The sequence below is a fragment of the Varanus komodoensis genome, unplaced genomic scaffold, assembly GCF_004798865.1.
Source record: "Varanus komodoensis strain SLA01 unplaced genomic scaffold, ASM479886v1 scaffold39, whole genome shotgun sequence".
Classification (NCBI taxonomy): Eukaryota; Metazoa; Chordata; class Lepidosauria; order Squamata; family Varanidae; genus Varanus; species Varanus komodoensis.
Window position 1 is genome coordinate 4065026 of NW_025335922.1, and position 19519 is coordinate 4084544.

Genomic DNA, 19519 nt, shown 5'->3' on the forward strand with positions numbered 1-19519 from the left:
CCTGTGCTTTTGGTGTGCTTCTAGTCTGCTTGTCGCATTTAGCTTTTTGGTGCCAGTTAAATAATACTTGTTCCAGCTGCACCTGTGTCTGAAATATTAGAGTAGCGGGTTTGTTTCTGCTACTAGAAACAAGAATAGGGTTGCACTGCAATGTTTTTGTTGCCAATGAGGGAAAAATTGACCATAAGTAAACGTCAGCCATACACACATTGCATTCTGAATGGTGTTTTCTAGGGTTCATTCCTAGCAACTCTTTCTGTCATATAAAAGAGCACTGCTGTGAATACCATTCCTAGTGGCTGCAGTTCCACGAACTATTTGCATGTCGGGGGAGAGGCAGGGATCAGAGAGTAAATCTGGACCCTCCTTCTCTGCAACAGGACTTGAGCCTTCTGACAGCTACTGCCACGTTGCCACGCTTGCCTGTTAGGAAACGCTGGAGATGGGGGCTGAATTGCAGCATCTGGAGGACCAGCATCCTGTCCAGCCATTGAAAACCCAGGCAGGCCAGTAAAATATCAGCTGCCCTCTATCAGTAACCCTATGTTAGGATTTATCCAAACCTGTTGGAGTCAGTGGATGTTCTTTGGAATTTTGAAAGGATGCTTGAAGGCATTTTCACAAAGTGGCTGCCATCGTGAGGACATGCCCATCCTTTAAAAAGCTGCCAAGTTAGATATTGCTGATCACAAAGCACTCATTTCCCCGAAGACAAAGAAAAGGAAATTTCCCAAGAATTGAGGTAGAAAGCATGGGTGGGGTCTCCACTCCAGAAAGACAAAATCATTCTTTTCATCCAAAATATGATGATGCTGGAGGACAGCACTTCACCTTGCAACATGCCAGCCTCCCAGTTTAAAAGTAAAGTGTACTTTAATAGCAAAAGTGTTAACAAATGCAATAGAAAAAACGGCCAGGAAAGCTCCAAGATCTGCAGACACAGTGAGGATCTGTGCCTAAATCCTTCCATCTTCCCTTCCTTCAAGTAACCTGTTGCAGTATTCCAGACACCCTAAAAGTGCCCAAGGATTCTGCTGAATTTTTTAAATAATTTTTTTTATTGCCATACTGGAGCAATTGTGAGCTTCACATGAATTCGGGTACACTGACTATGCTGATTGATTGCTTTTTGTTGCGTAAGAAGACAGAGTAACCCACTATATTTGTGCTGTATTGCCTAACAGCAGTGCATGTTTTATTTATGAATCCTGTCATCTGTTACCCAAAGCTTTTCACATACCCCTTAGATTTTTTTTATTGGTGTCTGTTTCCTATGTAAGTGTGTGTCACATTTGATAATAACCTTTGTTTCAATAATAGTTTTTTTTTTAAAGAAAATAATGATTCAGGTATAGACTAGCAAAAATAATCTCTGGTATCTCAGGAAGCAAAGCTGTATACCTCCTTGGATATCATCAGGATCACTCGGAACTGCAGCAAAAAGCCATTAAGTTTGAAATCCGAATTTATATTTGCCAGTTTGAACATGTTGTTTCGTTCTGCTGCACAATTTAGGAAAGACTATGGGAGAAGAAAAAAATATTATTTTCTTTGATTGCTGTGATGAAGAAAAATGTTCTGGTGCCTCATATAAATATTAATGGGGAGAGATCTAGTCATAGAGATTTGGGAAATATAGAAGACAATCTGCCATGTCTGTGGGTTTGGGGTGGGGGGTTGTTTCTGCTCTTTTACTGATTTAGAATAAAGTGTCTTGCTGTGCTCTGTTTTCTTATTTCTTTTTAGATTAATGAAAGATGAGGCTTAGTTTAGCAAACCCTTGTTCACATCTTTGTGAGTCCTTTAGGTGTTCTTGTTATAGAGTTTCAAGGCTGTGATTTAATTCAACAACCTACATGGAAAATTTTCTTCTCTCTTTTTCATTTGCTTTTCATTTTCACCTAAAACACTACTCAGCAACATGTGCAGAAGAAGCTGCTTATGCAGCTGTGTTCGCTTAATATATTCTGTCTCTTGCTGGGTTTACTAGGAGTCCCATATCTATCTACTTATTTATTTAATTTCTGTACCACCCAGTAGCCAGAACAGCTCTCTGGGCAGTTCACAAGATCAGGATGCATAAACAAACACAATATCCAACAACAGATCTGTAATGTTAAAATCAAACATGAATAATGTATCAATAAACTAGCAATATCTAGTCAGTAAGTCTATTTTTTCTGAAGAGTTACCAAGAAAATATATAAGAATAATGCCTCAAATAGGCTTGAGAGCAAACTGCTAACTAGTTCATTAGCCCCATGTGCACCATTTTCACAACACCTTTTACCTCCAGGTTGGCAACTGGAGGGCCAAGGGATCTCCCACTTGGTTTGGCCCAGGATATGCATTTTGCTTCCAAACAATAAAAGGAGTGTGCCACATGAACATCAACCATTCAATATTTCATTTGTGTACTGTGTCTGCAGGCACATCAGTGTGGACTATATTTATGTTGTTCTTTGCTCTACATTCATACTGCAAAGAAATGTGACTCATTTTGGTAAAGTAGAGCCTTCTCTATCATAGCATCCACAACATGGAATGCTCTGCCTGGAGGGATTCAGCTTCCCCTCCTTGCTTTACAGCTTCTGTAACTGGTTAGAAACACTTTTCCCCCCAAGAGCATTGTGGAGTTTTTTTTGATTTATGTCTGATCCAGGGTTGAGCCTGGTTGCTGTGGAACCATGCTGTGTGATTTTGAGACTTCTCTTGTATGTAGCCTCAGATTGAAAAGGCTGTAACAATCAGCTGTCCCTGAGTCCCCACCTCCCAGTGGCTGGCAGGGTTCACTTTTCTACCCTGCGTCCCTGGTTACCCCAAATCCCAAGTCCAGACACTGGATTCAGTTCACAACAACCCAAGCATTGGGGAAAACTGATTTATCAAAAGACAGGGTAAACAAATATAGGGGCAGAGGGTCTTAAGATACTACAACATAAACACAACAACCAAGGTAGGGAAGGGAACAGGAAATTGGAAAGCAGCAAATTTCACTGGGCTCACAGTATTTGGTTCCCCCCAAGACCCCCAGGTCAATTGGGCTCCTCGGACTGAAAATAACAAAGCTAGCTGTTCCTAACACTGACAGGGTACACACTACCCAATGTAGACTTCTCCTTTGTAGAATAGCACAATGTTCTTGAGCAGAGCCCCCAGCAGCAACAGGAAACTTCTCTTGGGAGAGGAACCCCAATCTGTCCCAGCTCCCTGCTTTTATCTCAGTTAGATCAAACAGATGACTCATGGGAGACATCTCCTGACATTCCTCAGGTGAAAACTGTATACCCTTTAGGCCTACAATCTCTGGCCTTGCGAGGTATGAATGGATCTGTCCTTGTGGAACTCTGTGATAAGTTCTCAAGGTGGCCAAACGGAGGGAACATGTTGGATGTGGTTCACCTGGATTTCAGCAAGGCCTTTCAGGAAGTCCCACATGATATCCTGGTTGAGAAATTGTTAAGCTTTGAGATAGATTGATGCACTGTCCAGTGGATTAGGGCATGGTTGACAGACTGCAAGCAGAGGATGACTATCAGTGGAGAATCATCAGGATGGCAACTGATGATGAGCAGAGTCCCCCAGGGCTCCATTCTGGGACTGATTCTGTTCAACCTTTTTATCAATGACCTGGAGGAGGGAATAACCAATCTGCTGACTTAAGTTTACTGATAATACCGAAGTGGGGGTGGTGGCCACAACTGAAGAGCAGGTGAACAGATCCAGAAGAATCTGGACAGGCTGTGGAAGTGGGCAGGGGACAACAGGATGGTATTCAATGTGGAAAAGTGCAAGGTCTTGCACTCGGGACATAGGAATAGGTGTCACAGGTACAGGATAGAGGACAAGTGGTTGGAGAGCAGCACTTGTGAAAGGGATCTTGGAGTACTCGCGATAGCAGGCTGAACATTAGTCAGCAGTGTGACAAAGCAGTTAAGAAGGCAAACACCACCCTTGGATGTATAACCAGAAGCATGGCTTCCAGATCTAGTGAGGTGCTGATACTGTTCTAGATGACTCTGGTGTGCCCACAACTGGAGTACTACACCCATATCTGGGCTCTACATTATAGGATAGACATAGGTTAGAATCAGTTCAGCATAGGGTACAAGAATGGTCACCAGTTTGGGAGGGATGACATATGAGGAGAGAATGAAGGAACTGGGTCTTTTCACCCTGGAGAAGAGGAGACTCTAAGGGGATCTTTTAGCGACTTATAGGTATGTGAGGGGATGTCATGTGGAGGAGAACCGAGATCTGTTTTTCCCTGCAGTGGAGGACAGAATGTGTTCCTGTGGAGCAAAGCTCAAGGAAGCAGGCTTCAGGTTGGATGTCAGGAAGTACTTCCTGATGGTTAGGACCCCTAGGGTGTGGAATAGGTTTCCAAGGGAAGTGGTGGAGGCTCCGTCAGTGACCGTGTTCAGTGAAAGATTGGACAACCACATGTTGGGGATTACATGAGCACAGCCAGCTGGAGCCAGGGGTCAGAATAGATGGCCCATAAGGCCCCTCCTGACTCACTTTGTTCCTGTGTTTCTAAGTAATTTACATTTACTTAGGGCTTTTTGGCCTTGGTGGCTTAAATCACCACCTGGCTGGAGCCACCAGGCCTCTGTACCAAGGTTTACCCTTCCTTAGCCAAGGGGCTCTCAACCTGTTCTCCGTTAAAAAGGCTACTCACAAATAGTAGTAGTAGCAGCAGTGTTATTAATGACAATGCTAATCCTGATCAATAGGAATGATACAGAATCACGTTCATGATAAATAATGATGATCTCATCCTAGAATTTTGCAAAGAAAAGGTGCCTGAGGGATACTGAAATATAGTACCAGAAACATTACTTGCTGTCCAAGAAGGCAGAAGCAGCTGTACTCCACAATAGTTGCACTCCAAAGTTAACTTTTTCTAACATCCCAACAGCATGCTGTACATTCCATTAATTCAATGACAAATTATGATTGGTCAAGTGTGAGCTCAGTAGCACCATGGACATATTCAGCATCCAGTAGCTGCTGGATTTAAATCAGTGATAAATTACCAGTGTCAGTGTTGACACAGAAATGCAATATAAATCCAACTCCTTGTGAATTTCCCAGTTAATAACTACCAATAAATGCCCTAAGTAAATATTAATAATGTACCTATGGCTCCCTGGAGTACCACAGCCCTCCACCACCACAGTAAACTAAATAATATTTTTATCATTATAGTTAAGCACTTCTTTCCTCCGCAGAATGTAAAAAAAAGTAAATGATGCAGAACTAGCGGTGGCCAGTCTCTTTGGAATATACTTCTGGAAAACGCAAGGGCTATGCTTCTCAGCAGAAGTGAGTGCCTATATAAGGGCTATGAATGTGGAAAGCTTAAATATATACATTTATTCTGAAATTACATTATAAATAAGAGTAACCTAGTACACAGCAATGGTAAACCGTAGCATTCGATGTTATGGGAACAAGTCTATTTGAATGCAACCCCTTTCTCTTCCCCCTCTTCCCTGCTGCAGACCCAGTTGGGAAGAGATTGGAAGCAGCTGCTGCCTGATTGAAACTTATCTCAGTTTGTCACTGCATCCAAATTCTAGTTCATTTAAACTGGTTTATTGGAACACTCCAAGTTCAGAGACCACACTTTGGTTTCAGCTTGTTTCAATAACCCAGCAATTACACTGGCCACAAGTTGCCCAGCTGGGAGGCAGCACAGGCTGTGGTTAATTTAACCAAGCAGAAGACACTTTCAATCTTTTTCTCACAGCTTCAACAGAGGAGAAGTGGGGACTCAGACATGCCCAAGGTTCAGACAGGCTTGTTCCCAGAGTGGTAAACTACAGTTTGGCATCAGGTTTGTCTGAACCGCTATGGGCATGCGTGTCTCACGTTTTCCACCCTGACTTTAATAGCAAGGGAGAGGGAAATGGAAGAGATTATCACTTAGTTGAAGAAAATAACCACACAGAAAGTAATCAGGACACTCAGAGGTGTTATATCTTCCTAATCACTCCTTTTAATTGAATCTAATAAGAGTGGAAATGATTTCTGGATGGACCAAGCAGGTGCTCAGATTAAGTAACAGTGGTATTAATTAACTGCAGTGTTTGTTTTGTTTTTAAATTCTTGACGCATCTTGCAAAGAAATTGTTAAAGACAATCATGTTGAACTTTATTTCTTTTTGTATAATTCAAGCATTAGAGTTTTTTACTACAAAACCTTGCTTTTGCAAAAACATCTGTCTGACTATATGAAGGAGTTTTATGTCTGTTTGATACAGACTTACTTTGCCTTCTAATTTCCCCAGCTTTTTTAGAACAAACAGTGAAATAATTACTGCTTCCATCCTACAAGATGGCTTACACGTTTTCATTGCTACAAAATACTGAAGGAGGCATTTGCCTCTGCTAACATTCTCTGAACTACAGTCTGCTGCATTCTCCCCCATCCTTTTTCTCTGTGGTGGTACAGTAACATGAGAATTCATTCTATATGAGACATTCTGCATTTTCTCTAGAAATACATTTCTGCAGAAAATGTAGAATGCACCTGCTCTTACTGGGATTTAGCATGAGAAAGATAGAGACAGATTTCAAGTTTGGCAGAGGATCCTATTACATTAATGCAGTTGTGGATGTTGAGGCATGTCCATTACAGAAGTGAGGCAGAGAAAGGGGGCGCCCCAATCCTTTTCTGACCCTTCTTTTTTCCTCTTAGACTTCAGATGCTTGAAGCCATCTGCAAACACTGGGAAGGGCCAATCAGCTTGGCACTCTATCTCTCTGATGCAGAGGCCCAACAGTTTCTGCGTTATGCCCAAGGTTCTGAGGTCCTCATGAGCCGGCACAATGTTGGATACCACATCGTGTACAAGGAGGGCCAATTCTATCCGGTGAATCTCCTACGGAATGTGGCTATGAAGCATATCAGCACCCCATACATGTTCCTCTCAGATATTGACTTCTTGCCAATGTATGGACTCTACGAGTACCTCAGGTAAGCACCAAAACTCTTCTCACACACATGTACATCCACACATTCCTGCAGATTCCTGCTTATAAGCCCAACAATATCTACAGTTTTGTCAGGGAAAAGATCTATGCCTTTGGGGGTGTGCTTTCAGGGATTGGTGTCCCAATCTCATCCAGTCTTGGATGAGACTGGAAAGAGGCCTACCGGTGCCTTCCGTCTCTGCTATCTATGTTTTCAGGAGGTCTTTAACAGGCAGATGTGAAAAATGTTGTTGAAGTTGTTATCTCTCTGACATTTGGCTAACCCAGTACTGTACCTTGAAAGTTGAGCTGGGTTGGGTTAGCGTTAGCTTTCTGGGACTGGCAAGGCGGGAGTAAACCAGAAGATGCATGCATATGTGTTCAGCTCCAGGGACGTGTAGGGAGCAGATGATCAACTTCCATGAGAGACCAAAGGGGCACCTGAGGAACACACACTAAGACTGGAGAAGCTCAGGTGCTCTCCAAAGAACCCTCTTCAGTTCCTTCCTTCAGGGTGTGCAAAACCTGGTAAAGAGGCAAGGGTGGAATTTCATTTTCTCTGGTGTACGCCTGGCCAATTGGGTCAGAATAAAAGGATTGTTTATACAAAAGGATTGCACAAACAACAGGAATCGTTGGTGCCCTGGCCTCCTAGTCAAACTTGAAGAGGCAAAGGATCAGCAGAGTAAGCATATGAGACGAACAATGCATTATGGTAGAAAGTGTCCAGACTGGTAATTGAGTTTAAGTTACAGGCCTAGTTCACTATGGATATATTCTCAAGGGAAGTGGTGGACACCCCCATTACAAACCACTGTTTAACATTAAACTGGTCAAAAGCTGTAATAAATGGACAATCTCATCCAGTCTTGGCATGGAAACAGACCCGATAACCTACCAGTCTCTCTCATCTCTGCTGTCTATGCTTCTACGATGCCTTTAACAAGCGGATGTGAAAAATGTTATTGAAGTTGTTATCTCTCTGACATACTGTTAACCCAGTACTGTACCTTGAAAGTGGAGCTCTGATCCAAGCAGGTTGGATAAGTGATTGAAAGATAAGATCTTGTCAGGGCAGAATAATTACTGCACTGGACTTTCAAGGGGGTGGAGGAGTGATTCAATGTGTATTGTATAGCCATAAATGTGAACTTGTTGGGTTTTGCGGTCTTCAGACCTCTGCTCCACTTACATGGCCTCACTTAATGGAGATTTTCGGTCTTACCTTCCTCTTGTACATGGAGCAAGGAGGACACCATGTGGCCAGACAAAGGATGTGGCATCCGTGATTTTCCATGACTGCTTGCTTTACAAGAGATATTATTTTGCTCATCCTGCTCTCAGCAAACCCATTTTCACTCCTACCAGCTTCATCTGTTCTTGTTTTTCTGTTCATGTCCATTCCCACGCAGAGTATTTCATATATATTCAGCATAATCATACTACAGGCTCTAGAAATATAATCCCCCATTTTTCTGATGTAGATAATGCCCAGCTTATGATGTATGTGGTTATTTATTTTACTCTGACTGACACTGAATATAGTTAATATTCCTTATTTTCTGTCTGTAGTCAAGCAGCAGAAAACTTAGTAACCACTTCCCCCTCGCCCCAGTTTTGACTTCCAGACTGCCCTTACTAAGGTCACTGGGTGCTATTTAAACTCAGCTTAGCAGCATCTTTGTACTTTGGAACAAATCTTGTTTAGGAGCTGTTGTACATGTGATGCTCACAAGTTAGCACCCTTCGTTTGTTCTTATGTTTTGTACCCTGGGGAATCTTAGGAAGTATAATAGGTTTTCCATTTCAGAGCAGTGAATAAAAATACAGCTACTTTTAGAAAACCACCCCCACTTTGGTGTGCTTCTGTCACATGTTAGAATACAGTTAGTACATGTCTACATTGATGCCTTTGAACACTTGTGACATTGCCTGCCCATTTTATAGTTTTGTCTATGTCCCAATTTGGAAAATACTCTCCTCACCACACTAAATGATTTGCCATAGGAAAAACAGTTCTGAGTGGGCAATACAAAGAGGCATTAGAATATTAGTCTTGGACTGCATGCTTACAAGACATGTTTAACAAATGAGTTTTGGGCCTTCTCTGTTCATTCTTCAGTACAGCTGTTGTGGAGGATTGGTAGTTTTTGCATCCATTTTTAGTTGACCACAATTTAGAATAAGGTCCAAAGCTAGGCGGCCTCTGATTTTTCCTAACAATGGTTTACAGACACAAGTCAAACTGATTTGTAAAGTTGTTTCACTTCAAGAAACCACAGTCAAGTGTAACCATCTTGTAGGGTTCAGGCATAATGCAAAACTGGAGCTAATTGAAAACTGATGTGGAAATCGGGAAACTGCTTGCAGCTGTACTGGAGATGGAGAAGGAGAAGAGAGTGGAACAGCAACCCTAAATCATATAATGCAAAAACATAGTTCAGTAGTTCATCCAGCCTATGTGACTGATTTATGCAGACTACTCTGCTCATATCACCACACTGAAAGCTAGAGGAGTTCTTCCACAACATACAAGGGGGCAATTTACTTTCCATATAGCCTAGGACAGTACCACTAAAAATAGTCTCCTTTATATGATAAAGGAATCTCAGGATTTCTTCCCTCCCTCCCTCCCTCCCTCCCTCCCTCCCTCCCTCCCTCTGTGTGTGTGTGTGTGTGTGTGTGTGTGTGTGTGAGAGAGAGAGAGAGAGAGAGAGAGAGAGAGAGAGAGAGAGAGAGGGGCTTGACTTTGTCATTCCCTCTTCCAGAGAATTTTGGGAACTGTTGTGCTATAAACAGAAAGGTAGAAACATCTAATAATTCTCAACAGTTCACTGAACTACAATCTCCAGAAATCTTCAGAGGAAGCAATGAAAATTGTACTGGCTAATCTGTGTATGTGTTTGCCACACACTGAAATAGCTTAATAAATAGCATTGCCACAGTGGAAATCCTACCATAACCTGCCCAAGCCTAACGTTTGACAGAAAAACAAGGAACAACGCCCTTTTGGCATACATTCTCTTATAAATGTAACCTCTTATATCGTAAATACATGCGACTGTTAAGCTGACTTGTCAGCCTATTGGTCCATCTAGCCTGAGGTTGTATATGCTTATAAACAGTAGCTGTCCAAGGGCCCAGGCAGGTTGGCTGCCCCACACGTCCACCCAGCCCTTCCTGGCTTGGATCCTCTGAAGTGTAAGTACCAGAGTGTGAGCCCGTGTACTTCAACAATAGAGCAATGACCTGTCTCCATCCTTGCTACTTAGGGCTAAACTCCATGCTACGAGTATAGTAAATGGCTAGTATATAGCTAGTCCTAACTTCTGCTTCGCTTCCCTTCACTTTGCTTCCAAAAACTGATAAGGGCCATCAAGCATGGGACATTCTGGAGGACGTTCATTCATAGGGTTACCACAAGTCTGAGAACATGTACCAACAACGACACAACTTTTTTTAAATGATACTGTAAGTGCTCAGAGCCCCAGTCTGGATGAGGACCACCTTGCTTGTGTGGTGGTTGCTGGCTTCAGCCTTCCTACCTATCCCACCCAGCATGTGAGAGTGAGAGAGAAAAACCTCCATTGACACCAGTGGAGATTTTTTGGCACCAGAGGAGACCACGCTGTCCTGGGAGAGGGAGAGTGGCAAGGAAAGAAGGCTCCACCTCCCAGCTGAGTGCACATGGTAGTCTTGATCCAGAATGGCCACACGCGTTTACACTAGCATGAGCCCTCAGCCATTTCGTCAGTTATCTGCAGTCTTGATAATGTGTACCTTACAATGAAGAATTATTAGAATCAGGCCTTTGAAATGACTGGGCAGGGAGGTTGAGGGAGAAATTATCAATGTTCCCCACAGATTATTTCTTTACCATCAGAGATTGAACGAGCAGAGTGGTGGGAAGCAGATATTTATGTGCAAACCCTGAACTAATCTTCTCAGACATTGTATAGAAATAAATAAGCAGCGTCCTAGAATATATCCAGATTTATTACCTGGCCTGTATGAAACACTGCTTCTGACAGCTACTGCACAAATCTTTCTTGTTCAAACAGTAGAGCACGTGACAGATAAATTAAAAATACCGAGTCAAACCTGAGTGAGATTATGAAATGGCAATGTTTAACACATATGGCATCAGCGCTAGCAAAGTAAATAGTGGAGCAGTTTTAATTAAACAAATTGAAAAATAAATATCTCCTAAATGAGTTTATAGCTCTTCAAAATGAGGTCTCAGATTCAGATACACTATCAAGATCTAAGCCTTTAGGTAGTATTTTCTTTTGAGAAGCTCTCATTCTTCTGTCCGAAGTCAGGCAGCAATTATGGCAAAGAAATAACAAGTGGAAACTACCTTGCCATCCAATGAGGCTTAGCTTCGTTGGCTCACATCACTTTATGTGACATTTTTGGGCATAATTGCAGTAGATTTAAGTTTTATGACACTTTAGCTTTCATCTTGACCGGTTTATTTTGGTGTGGTGCTTTGAACTGTTAGGCATTTCTATCCTACCATGGAGTTGCTCAGAAAGTTCAGTAAGGAACTCTTGCGGTAGGGAGAACAAGCAAAATTCCTTCCGCATTCCCCCCGACCCCTCCTGTGTAGCTGGTTTGGGTGACCAGATTCTCTTGGATGGGGGTTGCTTCTTCTGATCTGCATAATGGCCTCTACTTTTTTGTTTTGAACTTTAGGGACTTCTTTGCCCTGAGTACACCAACTATTTTTTTTTTATTTGGTGGGAGCAATAGCATTTGCCCCTGGCTACTGTGCCCCCAGATGATTATATATCTATTATAATGGAGAAGACCCCAAATGGTAAGCATGTGGCTGCCATAAGTTCTCTGTTCTTACACTAGTCACACGTAGCAGCAGAAACAAAGGAATGAGTGAATGCATTCTAAAGAAAGAGAGTAGCCAGTCTGCCACTGCTGCTGATAGTTTCCCTACTCCAAGAAAGAAAAGGAAAAAACCTTTGGAGATGGTCCTAGCCAAAAGCAACAATAATACTTCTGCCACTCATAGAATAGGCAGGTGTTTTAGGGAAGCTATTTTGCAATGCCACAGCTTTGACCCTCATGCCCAGTACTCTCTGGGATGGAATGTCCAGTTCAAGCCAGTTTGTGCCTTTTATGTATACAGCCCCACAATTAAAACTTAAATTATGCCTCTACCAACTTTGTTTTAAATGGAAGTTAAACAAGTCCATGGAGGATAAGGCTATTAGTAGCTGCTGGTCATGGTGCTCATATGCTGCTTCCATGACCAGAGCCACCGTGTCTCCATGGGTCATTTGCTGAGGAATGATTGTCTGGGGTTCAGCCCGTGCCCATCCCATTTCCTGCTTGTTGCTTTCCCAGCTGCTTGGCCACTGTGGCCACTTTGACAAACAAGATTTTAGACTAGATAAGCCTTTGAGCTGATCCAGAGATCTCCTTATGTTTATACCCTTACGCCATAACTCATTAATATGATATGTGGATTTGGAGGAGGATGGACTTGTACAGTCTGCTGCCAGGCATTTGGACAGAGTTGAAGTGTCTCCCCTAACAGAAATCTGACTACTGACTACTAGAAATCTGCCTGAAACCAAGCTCACCCATAACACTAATCATGGTTTATTTAACCCATGATTTGTTGGTCTTCCCAGTGTTTATCTAGCAGAGGACTGGAAAAATTATGGTTGGTTTTTCAGTCCCTGGGTTGTTCATTTCCCTCCTCCTTTGCCTTCTTCCTCCTCATATCTCAACTGCCTGTCTGGCACTGTAGTACTGTCATGTAAAGAGGCTATTTTTGTTTTTATTTTTTACTGCTTTTGTCTGCTGGCTCCGTGGCCTGCCGAATTTCGCATCCCACATTTCACAATGACAAACAATAGGTTCTGTTCATGGGTTGTTTGTGCTTAACAACCCAGTTAACCCATACATAGTGATAGCCTGGCCAAACACAGTAGTTCATACATAGTAATAGCCTGTGATTCAAGAAATCACAGTTAATTAAGCCATGGTTTGTAGCTGCATGCAAACATGTCTAAGATGCCCACCAAAACATGCTGTACATATTCTTAACCTGCAATTCTGTGGGCTAGGGATGGGACAAACACATAGAAAAACAAATTCAACAATCAGTATTACTATCATGCATCTAGTTGAAAAATTAAGACCTGTCAAATAATGCAGTGAAAGTAATTATCATCCATACATCTCATGTACCAAGGAATTTTTCATCCTGGTTCTGCACCTGTGGGAATGTAACTGGCAGACTAGCCCTTTCTTTTCCTTTTCTTTCTTAATTGCTTGTTAGAACTTCCTTTCATTTCTCTGTTTTATTTTTTTAAAAAGCTGTTTGCACTTAGGATAGGAAAGGTCTTCTCATTCTGCTTATGTCTACATAAATAAAGATAATCTCGTGGTTGCAAGCACAACAATACCAAACACAAAATGTTTTTTTCTAGAACTGTCATGCTACCCTCAGACTGTTATTTCCTCCTTGGGGCGAGGTATAGACAGTGGGAGTCTGGGGGAGAAAGGGGTTGGCACTGCTGGGAAAATGTTCTACCTCATGGGAGTAGGCATATTGCTGAACCACCCGATCTGCCATTAAGACCAGCAATAGGTCAGCATTCTGTCCCAAACCAACATGTGGGTCTTTCTCCCTAGAAATGCCCTAGACAACATGTCAGGAAAGCACACATAGGATTCTTCTTCCAATAGAGGAGGAACCCATTCTGACTCCAGTTTCCAGTGAGAAAAATAAAGCCCGGGTAGTCTAATGTGACAGCAGAGGAACCCCAAGTGATGATTAAGCGAACTAGCTTAATCAATGTTAACTAGCTTAGCCCTACTGCTTTTAATTAGATACAAATGGCTTCACCGCACCTTCTTACTGCTTCGCTACTTTGTCGGTCACACCAACTTCTGTGCCAAAGCTACAGAAGCAGTGGGTGGAATCATTAAGAGTGTCACGAACAGTGAATAATTTTGGCAGCTGGAGGAGGCTGCTTGTAAAAGAACTTTCTATTTAGAAGCAGTTGCCTGGGTCAATTAGAATTGATGTGGGGTGTGGAGGGGTGGGGGGAGAAAGTAGGGAAAAAGTATCCAGAAGTTTTAATGGGAGGCTGATAAAATTCAATAACCTCAGTGCACTGACAAGGAAATTTGATGCAGACTCTTCAAACGACTTCTAGAAAAGTTTGCCTAAGAGTTATTTCATGGAACAGCCACACAGAGAGGCCTGAGGGGAAATCTTGGATTGAAAACTATTTTAAAAAACTCTGAAACTTACATTTATTCAAACAATACTTGTTTTCCCCAGTTGATGTGAAAATGAAGCTTAGCGTATAGTTTGCTGTCATTGGGGTTGTGATCTTGAGCTTGGAGATAGGTTGCTACTTGTTAATATTTTCCTTGGATGCCCATGGTGGTGGTATAAATATCATTAGAGTTAATCCTATTAAGGAGAGCTGAATCTGACATAAGGAGAGATTGACTGTTTAAGAAGAAATAACCCTTTAAAAACTGGTGCAGAAAGATTTCTTGTGACAATAGTTGGAACTGTGCAGATGCTCTTGTGGTTAGCTGTGGGGGCAGGATATAAATTTGATGAGAATATTCATGGAATTCTAAAGTGGCTGGTCCATGAATGACATCTGCTGGGAATGTAAAAAATTCCGCTTATGGAAGGAGCTATCCCAATTTTGAGATACTTTTTTTACACTGTGCACATGAGTAAACCATTCCCAGTTATTTATAAGCATTAACTGGCTCATGGAATAGTTGCACCCACCCTAAGATTCCTGTTTTAATATATTCCCTGAAGCAAAGTCAGTTAAAACCCTTTTAGTCATGGCCCGGAGAAAAGATACAGCCATCTTCCCCTACCAACAAGTCATGGTTACAAACCCCATCATAAAACACAGACCTCCAAAACAAACCAACAGCATTTCATAGGTAGGTCTAGCAGGAATGGCTGCAATTTTATGCATAGTTGCCTGAGGGTAAGCTCTGTTGAATTCAACAGTAGCACCTGCTTCTGACTGGAGAGGTTCAACTTGTAAAACACACTGTGAGTTTAACAAAAGATCTCCAGCTAGCTGAAATGAAAACAATTGTGCAAAGAAGTATTAGTGCTGAAACTTCTGGCATATATTTATACATGTATTTATAGGCTGCCTTTAACTGCCGAGACCATATAGACAGCCCTAGCAAAGAACAGGAAAGAAGTTTCCAGACTCTGCTTGATTATTTTTCCTTGTTCTCTGACTTCTGGATTTGAAAGCCTTGTTATCCCCTGATTTGCTGGTAGAGTATGGATATTCTATGAGTGGTGCTCAGATAGATGATGTCATCACCCCTGCAATGAAAAAGTCATAGAGCTACACTTCCCTATTTAGGGATCTGCAAATTTGAGTGCATAAAATTCCCCAAATTGCATCTCAAAGCAATTTGCATCTAACTCAAATTTCTAACAGATTGCAAGCTTTGGATTTTTTTTTCTCTTTTTGCATGAAAATCTGAATGTGCTTTCCAAAGCAATATGCCTCAGTTCTGTGCATTTTTAAAATATTCATCTCTCATTCATTAAGGTGTATTTGAGTGCATTTATTAAGAGTACACATTTTTCATGCACACTTTTCAAATATATGCAAGCCATCCTTTTTTTTTTCTTTTTTCCTTCTTTTTTCTGTTGGTTTGGGCCACGAATCACATTATCACATTGCAAGCTGCAAGTTGAAAACAGTTTGTATGCAAGCCTGTTTCAGTGCAGAAGGTGTGAAATGGACACATCCTGATCAAAGGAAGGAAAGGAAAGGAAAGGAAAGGAAAGGAAAGGAAAGGAAAGGAAAGGAAAGGAAAGGAAAGGAAAGGAAAGGAAAGGAAAGGAAAGAAGCCCGTGCAGATTTTACTCCGCTAGCCAAAATGGCCCTGGGGGGTGACACTCATCTCCGTTTCAAGGCCATGAGCCAGCACTGTCTGAGGACATGCCCTTGGTCATGTGGCCAGCATGACCCCACAGAGCGCTGAAATGAAATGGAATGGTACCTCCTATTTACCTACTCGCTTTATATGCTTTCAGATTGCTAGGCTGGCAAAATCTAAGAACAGGGCCTTGGGGGTTCACCCTGTCACACGGCTTCGAACTGCCGATCTTTCTGTCAGCAGCTCAGCAGTTTAATCCGCTGCACCACCACATGCCCTTTAAAGTCTCCCCATATTTAACATTTAGCATGCGGGTACAACATAGTCCTCTTCATGCTAGAAATAAGTGTAGCCATTGCACTTGGCTGGTGCAAATGACTTTCAGTTTATTTTTTACCAGAATCTGTAAAAATTCCATATGTCCACATTTCCATATGTCTCCATGTTCAAACATGTGCAAATTGGTATTTCTAAGAGGAAATGCATAGAATTCTTCTCCCTGAAATGTATGTGTCTTCAGAATATGCAGACTTGTTTGCTCGCTCGCTCTCTCTCATGTGTGAAGCATTCAGTCCTCCACCTGAACTGGATTTTCTAGCAGGTTGAATTACATTGGCTGCTCATTTGAAGCATAACTTGTTCTTGGGCAAATGTGAACAGATGCTGCTTAAGCAGATTACATGACAAGAGCACAAATGATGGGACAAGAACACAGAAGTTGTCATACTGGGTGGGGGAAATACCCGTGCAATCCAGCATTCATGTGCTCGAGGAAGACCCAGAGAAGCTCAAAAGCAGGACAAGATAGTGGTAGCCAATCCCTTCTGTCCAGCCTTCCAGTATGACGGCTTCATTTCTAGCTACTACAACTAGTAGAACTTTCCTCATCTAAGGATAAGGAGTATAATCTGCAGACGATCAGGTCCAAGGACAAAAAGGGGGCTGAAGAAGTTTGAGCTAATTCTTAGAGCCTGTTGTAGCAGTGGAGAACCACCTCAAAATATATGAACTCAGGCATGAAGTAACATCTCAGTGACTTTACATTTTATACATGTACAAAGTAAAGTTTGCTTGAAAATTTCCTCCCTCGCTTTCTCTCTCTCTAATTTGAAAAGAAAATTATACAGAATAACTCAAAGAAATAACAGGAATTGATAGGGCTGGCAATGTTGAAAAGAGATGCGTGTTTCTTATTCATATAACTTCGGTGTGCTGCAGCAGCTGAAAAAGGTGTACTTTTTCAAAATCAAATGGCAAAATTAATAGTCTAGTTTTCCTAAGATTGCCAGTGGTGCAATGTATTACTGGTATGTAGGAGCTGTGCAGGGGAGGACACATTATGCATCGCCTCGCAGGGAGAAACATGAACTTTCCTTGGTGGTGTTGGCAGAGAAGCAAGAGGAACTGGAGGTACATATCAACTGTGCTTCCTGTTCCTTCCTCATATCGTTGTATCTGAAACAGCTCTGAGGGTAAATGAGAATTTGAAATTTATATTGTAAGTGTAACAAAATAGGATATTCTCACCGGGGAGCTAGTATATCTCAATTGTCTTTGTTAGCTACCTTAAAGAAATGCTAAGAAGTGGAATCCAAAATAGCTGATGGCCCCCTCAGACACCTTCAATGAGCCATTGGATTTGTTCTCTTAAGTAATTGCACCTAATCACATCTTACCATTTCTTGTATTGTTTGTCTTGTTTTTATGGCTGGAATTGTTTTAATGCTGAATTGTAAATATAAATTTTAAGATCTGTATGTGGATTGCTATGGGGCTTTATTATGTTACACAGTACATAAGTATAAACAAATATGTTCTTTGCATTTCTCTGCCAGGAAATCTGTTGTCCAATTGGACTTAGCCAATACAAAAAAGGCTCTCATTGTACCTGCTTTTGAGACCCTCCGCTATCGCCTCTCTTTCCCCAAATCAAAAGCAGAGCTGTTGTCTATGTTGGACATGGGGACCCTCTTCACATTCAGGTATGGAATGTATATTCTTAAGGAAAGATATTTTAGCCCATACCTTTCCATGGGTTTGGAATGGGAGAAAAAGCACAGTTGGTCATTGATTTAAAACATATTCAAACTATGTTTGAAATCTATAAAGGTTTGTGAAAACTTGTTCTTATTGTTTAATGCATGAGGGATAGTAGCAATGTAATCCAACATAGCAACATGGCACGAACTTGGGAAAGGCCAGAGAAGACACAGAAAAAAGCATGAACCATGACAAGCAGTGCAGGAAAAAGAGCAGGTGGAATAAAAAGGATGAGAGCTTTGAGATAAGTAAATCAAAATAGCAATGAACAAAGCAAACCAATGTGGCTGTCCATAACTATCTGATCTCAGGAATTATGGGTAACCTATGGACATTTGAAGGGGCACAGAGGGAAAGGCAGCTCCACATTTTCCTGCCCTGCAGAAGCTGACACCTCCGCTCCCTGATCCCTTCAGTACACCCAAAAAATGCCATGTCCAATTTGGTCAGACTTCAAATTCTCCTGTAGCTCTCCAGACTCTGTCTAGCAGTTGCAATGAGACTTTCTCAGAAAAGGGAGATAAAGACAGCATGAGGCATAATGGTGTGAGTCGCATGGCTGTGAAGTGTGGTTTTAGGCTTTTGAGTTTGGGATTTTAGGTGTGGTGGAGAGAGGGATTGAAAATGGGTTGCAGCAGAACTCAGGAAAAGGAGGCAGGAAAGGTTTGTAGGGGCAAAAGTGATCTCTAAAGTGATGGATCACTTTTCATGCTGTCTGAAGAAGGGAGAGGTGATGATTTAACAAGGCAGAGGCTGGCACCAGCTAGGAGCACCTTATCTTGGGTGCATGGCAGGTACAACAGTAAAACTTCCAAACCTTATTGCTTTACGGTGTTGTTTTTGTAATTGTTGTTTGCTACTTGGATACCTTGAGAGCAAGTAAGACAGTATAATAAATGAACAAACAAACAAATGTTAATACATGTACTCCTGAGGGGATAGAGGGAAACTTGGGAGAATTCTGGCTTGTTAGGGTGGTTAGAGGTTTGGTATCCAAAATGCTTACAAAAGGATGGTGTGGTCCTGAGACTCAAAAAATGCTTCTGAGGGACAAACAGAAGATAGAGGATGGTCCTCCGTTGGATTAACAAGGGGTTGCAGGCGAGCGGCTTTCCTTGTATTTTCAGGTGAGAAAATTAGTACTTCCTTGTATAGGATCTTTCTCCTTTGTAACTCTAAGCAACCAGTTCTGTTGGTATACTGTGAGATTTGATGTGAATTGAATCGTATGAGAAGGTAGAGCACTGGGTTGGAATGTAATTTGCAGACTTGGAAGACCCAAGCCTACTTAATAAACAGTGGAACCACTCCCTTGACTCACTCCTTTGTAACTACACCTGTGCTCACTCCCTTCTCCAGACCAGATGGAGCCAAGGTGCTGGAGAACTGCACGAAATAGCAGTGAGCCATGCCTCCTTGGTGGCACCATCCTTAAAATGCCCCTGCCATGTTTTATGAACACAGCATCCAGTCCATCAAGTATGACTGCTGCATCCAACCATCATTTCAAAGAGTGGAGCCATTTTAAGCCCTGCTGAAATGAATGAGGATCACTTTGTTTTTATGTTTTGTGCTC

General features: G+C 41.9%; 1 protein-coding gene across 1 annotated transcript in view; it reads left to right on the forward strand.

Moving 5' to 3' along the window:
- The window catches only part of LARGE1 (LARGE xylosyl- and glucuronyltransferase 1), a 386604-nt gene that overhangs the window by 355029 nt on the left and 12056 nt on the right, over positions 1–19519 (forward strand). Inside the window, exons 12-13 of the mRNA XM_044441252.1 lie at positions 6707–6985; positions 17739–17885. Coding sequence (XP_044297187.1) covers positions 6707–6985; positions 17739–17885 — 426 coding nt within the window. The remainder of the gene's footprint in view (positions 1–6706; positions 6986–17738; positions 17886–19519) is intronic.